Below are 12,386 nucleotides of genomic sequence, written 5' to 3'. Positions count from 1 at the left end.
AAATACCAACATTATTAGTGATATTACTGCACTAGACAAAACCTCCATAAAATGCCAAACTCGTCTAAAAGTGGAGATTTAGTCACGTCACCTGCCAGCAGAGGGCCCTAGTCTTCTTCTGCTCGTAAATATTTCCATTTCTGTCTTCCCTTGGGTACCTTTCTACCAATGCTTGGCACATAGTAAGCACTTAACAAATACAGAGTTATTATTCTGCATCCTGACTCTCAGTCGTTTCATTGTCTTCCTCCTTCACTAGATTGGAGATTACTGGAGGACAGGCATCTCTACTAACTCTATTGTTTTCTCCCAATAATTTAGTTAATAATTATAATAATAATGTTGGTATTTGTTAAGCACTTACTATGTGCAGAGCACTGTTCTAAGCGCTGGGGTAGATACAGGGTAATCAGATTGTCCCACGTGAGGCTCACCGTCTTCATCCCCATTTTACAGATGAGGTAACTGAGGCACAGAGAAGTGAAGTGTCTTGCCCACAGTCACACAGTTCACAAGTGGCAGAGTCGCATTCGAACCCATGACCTCTGACTCCCAAACCCGGGCTCTTTCTACTGAGCCACGTAGCTCAGCACTCTGCCCGCAGTTAGGCCCTCAGGAAATGCCACCGAGTGATCGATCAATCAGTCCTATTTATTGAGTGCTTACTGTGTGCAAGGCACTGTACCAAGCACTTGGGAGAGTTCAGTAAAACAGAGTTGATCGACACGTTCCCTGCCCAGAATGAGTTTACAGACTCTAATCCAGAATCTAGATTAGACTAGATTAGACTGTGAACTCATTGTGGGCAGGAATGTGTCTGATTGTTGTCGTATTGTACTCTCCCAAGTGCTTGTACAGTGCTTTGCACACAGTAAGCGCCCAGTAAATATGATTGAATGAATTAGATTAGATTAGACTGATTAATATAGCTACTTGGGTTTATATTTCTTGGCTATAGTAAGAGACCCGTTTGACACTTTTCAAATACTCTGCCAGTTGATTTGAGTTAATCCGGGCATCTGTTTCCTCATTAGTAAAACAGATAATAAGATCTTTATCAAGCAGTGGAGGGAGGCAGTTTGGTCTTGTGGAAACAGCGTGGGATTGGGGGTCATTAGGACTGATTGATTCATTGATTGACAGGAGACCCAGGTTCTAGTCCCAACTCGGTCACTGGCCTGTTGTGTGTCTTTAGGCTCATCACTTCACCTCTCTGGGCCTCAGGTGCCTCACCTGTACAGTGGGGATAACCGCTCTTTCTTCATCTTACTTTGTGAAACCCTTGTAGGATAGGGGTGGTGTCTGATCTGATTACCTTATATCTAATCTGGTGTTCAGCACAGTGCTTGGCACATGATAAGCACTGAGCAAGCATCAAAGTTATCCTTAGTAATGGTAGTAATTGAAATGGTTTTCCAGTGTCCTTCAAGCACTCAGGAAGCAACACCATGGAGAGCCCCAATATCTCCTATTTCCTAACAGAGAGGGTAATTTCAGAGTAACAAAGTCACTTAACTGCTCTATGCCTCACTTTCCCTCATCTGTAAAATGGGGATTAAGACTGCATGTGGGACGGGCCTGGTTCCAACCTGATTCACTTGTATCCACCCCAAAGCTTAGTTCAGTGCCTGGCACGTAGTAAGCACTTAACCAATACCATTATCATTATTATTATTACAGTAAAATAGATTCGTGCAACCTCAGTGAATGTATCCTTTTGCCCCTAGATGTTAGGATCATAACATTTTTCCTAAGGAGTTGTGCTAAAGGGTTTGACCACCTGGAAAGTATTCCATGTTTTTTTATAGTGTGTTACAATGAAAAGTCAATGGGTACTTTCTTCAGGAAGCCACACACAGGATTTTGTGAATTTTGTTTTACAGCTGTGGTCATTTCAGCAGTGACTGTTGGTTCCATGACAAACCAAGATCCATTGGGAATTAGGTGTGTTTTACTTGCCTCCAAAATCAACAATTCGTCAACATGGATATCGTCAACATCACCTATGGTAAACGATGCCAAAAGCATAATTATGGACACAAATTGTTTCTGATAATCTTAAATCAACTAACTAGACTAAGTGTACTTTCTCTCTGTGCCTTCATATTTTCTCTGAATCTTCTATTCAGTTATTTCACCTCATGTGTTTATGCCACTCCCTATGGATCCATGTTCCCTTCCTCTTGCTTTCACAGTCTTCGCCATTTTAAAGATGAGGAAACTGAGGCACAGAGCAGTTAAGTGACTTGCCCAGGGTCACACAGCAGGCAAGTGGCGAAGACGGGGCTAGAACCTGGGTCCCCTGACTTCAAGTCCTGCGTTCTTTTCGCTAGACCCCGCTGCTTTAAATATTCCACTTTCAAAATAGGGCTGTGTTTTGCAGGAAAAGAACTGGGTAATTTGCTCAAAAGAAGTCAGCCATATTTTTTATTCTGATGTTTTTGCTACGGGGCAGGTGTCGGATGGAGTGTCGGTGGAAGATCTTGGCTGCTCTCTGAAACACCGAGGTTCAGCAGTGGCCTACCAAGCTATTAAACCAGTGGAAATTAGTATTTTTGCCACTGCAACTCTGCAAGTGACACTGAGCTTTCTGGGAAATGTTTCATGCCGTTGGATCTCGAGACACAATTCCATTGACTGCCAACCTGATTTTGACTCCGAAAACAGGTAACTAGGAAAAATAATTCTCAGGAAAAAAACTCTTTCTTGCTAGGAAAAGAGAGCTTACCTTTCAAATTTCAAATTTTCAAATTTCTCATCTTTCTGCACTGGCTATTGTAACTGGGATGAAAACAAACCGCTATGAATGAATGTAGTTCCTGGAAAAATACGGGAGTGAATGAACTGGTAAAATACTGTCGAAACTGTATGGGGAAGATTGAATATTTTACTTTTAAACCTCAATATTATTTTGCTGTGATTAAATACTAGAAAGTGTTTTTCCTTCGATTCCCCTTCTAGACCGCAAGCTTCTTGTGGGCAGGAAACATGTCTACCAATTCCGGGGTATTTTACTCTTCCAAACGCTTAGAACAATGCTTTACACACAGTAAGCCCTCAGTAAATACCATTGATTGATTGATAGTTGCATTAGTCCTTTCTGTAAGGAACTCTGGCTCTCTTCTTTGCACCTCAACCTGATGAACAGAGCTATTTGGGCAAACATACACTTTACAGATATTAACTTTTATAATAATGTATGCATTAAGCGCTAGAGTGGCGGACGCGTTTCCTGAACTCTTTTGACTGTAGTGAGATTCCCCCGGGCTTCACCCAAAATGCTGTCTGCCCATCAGGCACCCAGAGTGGACACAAAACCATCAGCAAGGCCTTTACGAGGTCGTACCAATGCTCCATCCAATCCAGTGCTGCATCTCCATGGAAACAAGATATTTGGATGAACGGTGGAGTGATGGCTTCCTGTATGTCCATCTTAGCTATTTAGAAGGCTTGGTGTTCCAAATATTCTTAGCCTTTCCCTCTACATCCCTACCTTTCCCTCTATCCCACCATGGACTAATCAGTCAGTGTTATTTATTGAGCACTTACTGTGTGCAGAACAATGTACTAAGCACTTGGAAAAGTACAATATAACAGAGTTGGTAAATGCTATCCCTCCCCCACGTGGAGCTTAAAATCTACAGGGGACCACTCAATAATTTACCTGTCCCAACCTCTCTACCGATGTTTTCAGCCAGAACCCAGTCCTGCAAACTTTGGGGCAAGGCCCATGGCATCAATCAATCAATGATATATATTGAGCACTTATTTTATGCAGAGTATTGTACTAAGCACTTGGGAGAGTACAATACAACAAAGAAGCAGACCCATTCCCTGCCCATAATGAGGTTACAGTCTAGAGGGGGAATCAGATGTTAATATGAATAAATAATTTAAAATATATAATTTAAAGATACACAAACAAGTGCTGTGGGGTTGGGGCAAATAGCAAATGTCCAAAGGACGCAGATCCCAATGGGAGAGTGAACCAGGAAAAAGAGGGCTTAATCAGGGAAGGCCTCTTGGAGGAGATGTGACCTCAATAATGCTTTGGAGGTGGGACATGAGGTGGTCTGGCATATATGGAGTGGAGAGGGAGTTCCAGGCTAGGGGGAGGACGTGGGAAAGGGGTCAGTGGTGAGATAGTCAAGATCAGGGCACGGTGAGTAAGCTGACACTAGAGGAACGGAATACGCGGGCTGGGCATGTGACTCTGAAGATGATACTCATCTGCACAGTGCTCTCCTTCTGTGACCATAGACTGTGAACTGCAGTGCTCTCTCCCTGTGAACATTAGGTCCTCTGTGAGGGAGGGGAAATGACATGATGGACTTTTGTCACAATTCTTCAGTATAAAATAAGCTGGGATCTTTTTTCATTTGAACCAAAGTGAGATTTCCCTGGCCGCAGCCCATGAATATGGAGGCACCTAAGATTCATGGAACTGGAATCAGGAGATTCAGGAACTACTTCCAACTCTGCCCTGTCCTGCTGTGCAAACTTGGAGCGAGTTACTTAATCTTTCTGGGCCTCAGTTTCCTCATCTGGAAAATGAGGAGAAGCTCCCCGCTCTCTCTGCCTCTCAGATGGGTGATCCTTTTGTAGAACAGGAGCTGGGCCCGATCTGCTTAGCCTTAGCACCTGGCTAATGCCTCGTAAACACTGTAATTATTATTATGACCCAGCCACAGGTTTCCCATGGTTGAGATTGTGTCTTCCCAGAAGGAACCCTCTGGTAGCGGGAGCTTCGGGTGGGATCACCTGGGCAGGGTCAGACTCCCTGCCATAGCAGTTACAGGTGAATACCAAGACGAGGCCAACAGATCTCTGATTTTGTGTGGAGCGGTGGTCTCTTCTGTCAGTTTCGTAGTTGCCAAAATAAAAAGTTTTGTTTCCTGTTTTACAGGACTGTTCTTTCTCTGGTCATTTCGAAAATGACAGAAACCCAAGCCGGAGAATACCTCCTCTCAATTCACAGTGGAACGATGAATTGCACAGTCCTGTTTGCAGTGAATGTAAAACGTAAGTCCAATGGGGCGTCTGCATCAGCGTGTGACGTGGACGGGACCCATATTGCCATTGTCGCTTATTTTTCTTCAGTGGGGATGCATTGGTGATGCCCTCTGAGCTCCTAGCAACATGGCTCAGTGGAAAGAGTTCTAGTCCCAGCTTCATCCCTGGCCTGCTGCATGACCTTGGGCAGGTCACCAAATCCTTCTGGGCTTCAGCTCCCTCTTCCAAGCAATGGGGAGAGGATCCTTCCTCTTAAAGTCCTGTGGGGGACAGGGACTGTGTTAGGTCTGATTGTCTCAATATCTGTTTTAGCATTTAGCACAGTGCTTGGTGTCTGGTAAGCATTTCATAAATGCCACAGTAAGCTGTCCCTATAAACTGTGAGTACGACTTTGGCCAGCCCCCGGAAGTTATTGTACGTGGGCCAGTGCTTGTGTTTGGCTTGTGTATTTAATAATAACTGTGGTATTTGTTAAGTGCTTACCGTATGCCAAATATGTTCTAAGCACTGGGGTAGATACCAGGTAATCAGGTCAGACACAGTCCCTGTCTCACATGCGCCTCACAGTCTTAATCCCCATTTTACAGATGTGGTAACTGAGGCCCAGGGAAGTTGTGACATGCCCAAGGTTACACGCAGACATGTGGCGGAGTCGGGATTGGAACCCACAACCTCTGACTTCCAGGCCCGTGCTCTTTCCACTAGGGTATGCTCATTCAAATCCTTTGCAGTTTCAGAGTAAGACGGTCTTGTGTCTCTGACCCCACTGCCTCCCCAATCTTATTCTTATACTTGGAGGCCACGGATGATGTCTAGTTCTCACCCGGGTGGTCCTTCCCAGTGCTTAGTATACGGCTCTGCACACAGTAGATGCTTAAAAAATACGCTTACTATTACTGCTATCTCTCGATTTCTTCAAATAGGAACCTTAAGGAAGCCCTACTTCAGGAAACTCGAAGACCAGGATTCAGTGGATTGTGTGTCTGATAGCTTCCCTGAGCCCGTGATGGAATGGCTGTTTTGCCGGACCCTCAGCGAGAGGTACCGCCTCCCACGTTTCCCACGTCCCATGCCTCAATGGGGTCCCGTCTCCAAACTGGGTGCAGGCCTCTGGGCCAAGGGGGTCAGTTTGGTACTTAGTGGTAATTCAGTTGAAGAAGGCCCAGCTTTGTCATGAAATAGCTTTCCAGAGAGTCTCCTTTCTCTCTTTTTCCTTTTTCTTATTAAAGCAGTTATTCAGCACTTACTACGTGCCAAGTTTTGCGCTATATTACTATCAATCAATCAATGGTATTTATTGAACACTTACTGTGTGCAGAGCACTTTACTAAGCACTAGGGAGAGGACAACACAAAAAGGTTGGTAGATCCCTGCCCACAAAGAGCTTACACTGAACAGGTTGGAACATTGACAGTATCTTTGTTTCTACAGTGCTGAGTTATTCTTTCATTTTCATTTGGTAAGGGCTCATTACATATTGGTGAAAAAGTCATATAAGTTCACGCAGGAGGGATTGAATGGGGCAAAGGGGTTGTAATGTGCGGTTCATTGCTGTTCAGTTTTCTTGCTCTCTCTGCTTTTGGGCACACATGTTCTCTTGCCTGACTTCACTCGTCCTTCAAAAGCTCATATTTTAGAATAAAGTTGGACTTAGTAAACAGCAGACAACACATAATTCGCCTGCATGCTCCTCCTCCCTTCTCCCTCCCCTGCTTATGCAAAAGACACCCAGTTCTCCAACAACAAAGGCGTACCTTTCTTGCAAAACTCTGCACTAAGGTAAGTTCAAACTGTAGGACTCACCTGATAATAATGGTACCTGTTAAGCCCTATGTGCTGAGCACTGTTCTAAGCACTGGGGTAGATACAAGTTAGGTTGGACACCGTCCTTTTCCCACATAGGGTTCAAACTCTTAATCCCCATTTTACAGATGAGGTAACTGAGGCCCAGAGAAGTTAAGTAACTTACCCAAGGCCACACAGCAGATATGCCACACAGCAGATATGTGACAGAGCCGGGATTTAGAACACATAACCTCCTGCCTCCCAGGCCCATGCTCTATTCACGAAGCCATGCTGCTTCTCCCATGCACATGTTGTACAACCATTCCTTCCAACACCTCCACGCACATGCACACGACCATTTCTCCCAACACGACATAGGGCTGTATCCTGACAGGCTCGTCCCGTTGGGTGAATGTTCCCCAATTGCTCAGCAGAGTTCCAGCCCCCAACATAGAACCTGTGACCCAGTAGGATCGATCAGTCAATTAATCAATCCACTATGTGCATCCATCCCTCCTGGCCACCTACCCCTTCCAAGAAATTGGGGACTAGTGGGGCTAGTGGCCTCTGACAGAGACCAACATAGCCAGACTTCTCACTGTCCTTCACTGGCCTGTGGGCCAGTCTGCCCTCCCATCTACCCTCCCTCCTTCTCTGAGTCCTCTGGGAAGGTTGTCTCTAGCAGCTTTTCCTGCTCCGCCAGCCACAACTCCTCCTGCTGTTGTCATTTTAATAATAATTGTGGTATTTATTTAACTTCTATAATGTGCTAAACACTGGGCTAAGCCTTATATTGTATTTAACCAGATCAGATGCAGTTTCTGCCCCACATGGTGCTCACTGTCCAAAGGGGAGGAAGAAGAGATGTTGAATCCCCATTTTACAGATGAGGAAAGCGAGACACAGAAAAATTCAGTGACTTGCTCCAGCTCACCCAGCAGGCAAGAGGTGGAGCCAGGATTGAAACTAGGTCTCCTGAGTCCCAACCCTGGGCTTTTTCCACAAGGCCAAGTGGTCATGACCTCCTACCCTCCTACCTCCCACTCCTGCCACTGCCACGACCGTCATTTGAAAGAGACGATACTCCAATCATAAAAAAGAGTATGTCTAAATACAACTGAGGCTTCATTTCTGACTTCTCTAGGGTCTGTCTTCTTCAACTGACTTGTTCTTAGTTCTACAGTCTCCACTCCTTTACATTATTGCTTTAAGGCCTTTAATTCCCATTTCTTTATTCTTGAACATTCACTGAGCTTTGTTTTTCAAATGTAGCTGCAGGAAGACAAGTCTCGCCAGCATGAAGAGAGAGGAAAAGGTACAGCATGAATTATTAGGAACAGACATCTGGTGTTGTGCGAGGAATGAATTGGGCCGGGAGTGTACCAAGCTCTTTACACTAGGTAACGGTAAATTGAAATTCCTTTTTATTCCTGGTCAGGTTTATGACAATAAAATTAATAATGGTGGTATTCATTAAGCTCTTACTATTATGTACTAAGTGCTGGGGTATGTACAAGATAATCAGGCCACACATGGCCCCTGTCCTACAAGAAGCTCACAGTCTAAGGGGGAGGGGAAACAGACATTGAATTCCCAGTTTTCAGATGACAAAACCGAGGCCCAGAAAAGTGATTCACCCAAGATCACAGAGCAGGGGAATTTGTTATCACTTACAATTTGGAGGAAAGGGAACATAAAATTCTGGCTAAGAAACACTCCTAGTCCTAATTCTCCACTTTTGGGGAGGGGTGTTCAGGCACATGGGCCTGGGGGGAGTTGAAATGCTGGGAGTCAGAAGGACCCGGGTTTTAATTCTGGATCTTCCATTTGCTTGCTTTGTGACCTTGGGCAAGTCACTTAACTTCTCTATGCCCTAGTTTCCTCAACTGTAAAATAGAGATACCTGTTCTCCCTCCTCCTTAGACTGTGAGCCCCTTGTGGGACGGGGACTATGAATAACCTATTTGACTTGTACCTATCCCAGTGCTTAGAATAGTGTTTAATGTATTTTGTCCAACCTGTTTAAATTGTATCTACCCCAGTGCTTAGAACAATTCTCAACACATAGTAAGCACTTATCAAATGTAATAGTAATAATAATTGCAAAAAGAAAAACACATAGTAAACATTTAACAAATACCATAAATAAGGAAGGGAATACCTGACTCTCATTTCTAATTCAGGATCCCTGGACCTCATCCCAAAAATCCAGATGGAGCCAAGGCATCCCTGGAGCCCTGGGCTTTAGCTGCTAGAGGGCTAAAAATAACCTATTCCCCCACCCCAAGTCCAGAGCTCTAGGAGTGGGGGAGGATTTCAGAGTGTGGACCGAAAATATCCAGATTCTGAAGGCTTTTGCACCTTAGTACCCAGATAATCAAGAGATAGCTACAAGAGTATTTGCTGTACAAATTACGGGATGTAGTTTTCTATTTTAAAAAAAGATTTCCATGGTCTCGGAACCAAAAGCAAGCTGTGGATTCATTGTGATAGGGCACTCAAGATTTGCTCTTCTTTAGAGTGTTCCAGGTTTTGACTTATCAGGAGGATATTTTTTCATTGTTGGCTTTCTTCACTTTGTAGATCTAAATAAAGCACCACAAGCACCCCTACCACAATTCTTTCTTAAAATCGGGGAGCCGCTGCTGATAAGATGCAAAGCTGTTCATAAAAACCATCGGTTTGGACTCACGTGGAAGGTGGAAAATAAAGAATTACAAGAGGTAATGCCAGGTGTCTGTCTATGGGACATAATAACTGCTGGCAGTGAATGACTCAAATGCACTAAATGCAAAATTTGTGTTTTGTTTCAATTTAGGGCAGCTACTTTGAGATTAGTGGGTATCAAAGCAACAGAAATATGGCACGGATTATGTTCGCCTTTGTCTCATCAGTGGGAAGAAGTGATGCTGGACATTATACTTGTTCTTCCTCAGAGGATACCAGCAAAACAGCTTTGGTTACAGTCTTGGGTAATCCATGTTGCCAACACAGTTCAGTGCAATTTTTGCATGTAGAAACGAGTGCTGCCACTGAGAACACTGCCAATCTGTCAGGTCTCCAGGTGGGCTAGGCTAAGTGGTGAAATGGGCAGGAACTGAAGAAATTTGTCAAGAAACATGGTGCTGTCTAAGGTGGGACCATTTTACTGCAGGGGTTAACAATAGTAATCATTATGGTGCTTAAGTGCTTACTATGTGCCAAGCGCAGTTCTAAGTACTGGGGTAGGTACAAGTTAATCAGGTTGGACACAGTCCCTGTTCCACATGGAGCTCACAGTAGTAATCCTCATTTTACAAATGAGGTAACCGAGGCCCAGAGAAGTCACTTGCCCAAGGTTACACAGCAGTCATGCGTCAGAGCCAGGATTAGAACCCACGTTAGGGTGTAAGGGGGCCTCACTGCTGTAGCAACAGTTTTTATTGAGTGTGGACCGTGTGCAGAGCACTGTGCCAGAAGCTTGGGGACCATTCCAGAGAAGTGGTCCTGGTGTTGGAGGAGATTTCAATCTCACGAGAGAGGCAATTAGACCTAAATTGAAGTTGGAACTCAGGCTGGGGAATGGGGAGCCAAAAAGGAAAAAGGAGGGAATGAGGAAGGATGAAATGAGACAGGGAGGAATGGGGGAAGTGAGGAGTGGGATCAGGAAGGAATGGGGAAAGGGAGAAATATGGTAGGAAGGGTGAGGCAGGAAGGGCCAGCTAGGAGCAAAAGATGGAAAGGGGTTAGTGGCCTGCTTTAGAGTATTGGCAGTTTGGGGTGAAGGCAGGCCCTGGGAGCCATTTAGAACTATGCGTAAATCATTTTTGACCATCTCTCCCAGTGAGCACTTCAACAAGGAACCACAGAGATACCTGGGAGCGCAACCTTGACACTCAAAGGGCAAAATTTGGGGCCCCAGTTTTGTCCCAGTAGGATCAGATTTCACCTGGGGAATTTCAGATCAGATGAACCTTCAACCTCAGTAAAAATGCCTGAATCTTACAAGTCAGGGAATGTGACTATTTCCCTAGGCAATCTGAAGTGATAAAAAAATATATAATGGGTCATCGAAGGGAAAACAGAATTTCGTTTTGGAATGACACATCTGACTTGCCAAGTATCTTTTAGTGATCTAATTTGCAATATAATTGAATACAGCTTTACCCTAAATTCCTTAATATGTCTTTACAGAAAAAGGATTCATAAATGCATCCAATACGAAAGAAGACTATGAAATTGATCTGAATGAAGAATTTTGCTTTGCAGTCAAACTTAGAGCATACCCACAAATTAGCTGCACATGGACATTTTCTCAAATATCACTGCCTTGCAAAAACAGTAACCTTGAAGATGGATACAGGTAAGATAATGCACAACTTACTGTTATGATGTCCGTTACAGTGCTGTTTCCTTGGTGGCTTTGAATTTATAACATCAAGTTCAGTTTTTATCAGTTAATTATTAATTGGAAATTAAAGCATAAAAAGTGCTTACACGTAAGATGTGCGAATATCAGCTATAGCTATATGGGCAAATCACAGATCTTGTCCCACACAGGTGCCAAAGTTTTATGTGAGTTGGGGGAAAGAGAGAGGGCAGGGATTTTAGAGGGGGAAAAGGGACTAGGGAGGAGATAGCTTCAAAGCGCCAACAGGCCAAAGAGCGACCATTTGGGTCTTTTCAACGCTGACTGGAAACTTTCAGGTCTTGTCAGAGCCCTGGGGTGAGCAAGGCTGCCAGGAGTCCAGTTACACAGCTGAGAGGACCACTGCCCCTCTCTTACCCCCTTGGAGCAGACACCTATGCTATAATATGTACCACAAAAAATATGAGTTAAATGAAACTTAGTCATCAGGGAAGGCTCTGGCCAAGTCTAACGGGATAAGGACATTTCAGGATGGATTTCTCCAGGGAAAACGTCTATTTTTGACCCTCTCTCCAAAATAAATCTAGTACTCGGGATCAAAACAATATTTATGCAGTGGATGCCCTGAGATGGCATAGTGGAAAGAGCACAGGTCTGGGAGTCAGAGACCTGGCTTTAATCCTGGCTCCTCCACTTGTCTGCTGTGTTTCCTTGGGCAAGTCACTCAACTTCTCTGTGCGTCAGTTTCCTCTTCAGTAAAATAGGCATGAAATACCTGTTCTCCCTTTCTGCCCTCCACTGACTATGAGCCGTATGGGATAGGAACATGATCATATTATATATACCTCAGTGCTTGGTGCACAGAAAGCATTTAACAAATACCACATTTATCATTATTGAATTTCCCTCTGATCAGTTAGCAGATGAGGGTCCATATTTTTCCGGCAAAATGTCCTGGATGTTATTCCATTTCTTCTGAGTCAAGAATCTAAGGAGTGATTGCCCATTTAGCTTTCCCACTCAAAAGTCAAAGGCATGGACTTCCTACAATTTCCAAAGCAAGGAAAAAGCATAAAAAGGCACTTTTTAAAAACTCTAATCCTTCACTCATTTCCTCTTCACCTGCCTCTTGGAAAAGTTCTGTATTTGCTGTCCCCCACAGTATTATCCCTTTGGCTGTTGCTACTATTAATTCTTTTGCTAGCCAACTTCTATTCAGTTGAATTCTGAGATTGCCTT

The 12,386-nt window shown here is 44.1% G+C and overlaps 1 protein-coding gene across 1 annotated transcript in view; it reads left to right on the top strand.

The window, feature by feature from the left end:
* Positions 1-12,386, top strand: part of FLT3 (fms related receptor tyrosine kinase 3) — a 36,960-nt gene that overhangs the window by 3,818 nt on the left and 20,756 nt on the right. Inside the window, 8 exon segments of the mRNA XM_029048530.2 lie at positions 1,884-2,008; positions 2,456-2,667; positions 4,907-5,022; positions 5,938-6,055; positions 8,072-8,199; positions 9,383-9,522; positions 9,618-9,771; positions 10,973-11,141. Of these exon segments, the coding sequence (XP_028904363.1) occupies positions 1,884-2,008; positions 2,456-2,667; positions 4,907-5,022; positions 5,938-6,055; positions 8,072-8,199; positions 9,383-9,522; positions 9,618-9,771; positions 10,973-11,141 (1,162 nt within the window).

This window comes from Ornithorhynchus anatinus, chromosome 20 (genome assembly GCF_004115215.2).
Source record: "Ornithorhynchus anatinus isolate Pmale09 chromosome 20, mOrnAna1.pri.v4, whole genome shotgun sequence".
Classification (NCBI taxonomy): Eukaryota; Metazoa; Chordata; class Mammalia; order Monotremata; family Ornithorhynchidae; genus Ornithorhynchus; species Ornithorhynchus anatinus.
Note: the sequence above shows the minus strand (reverse complement) of the source record. Positions and strands in the feature narration are given on the sequence as shown.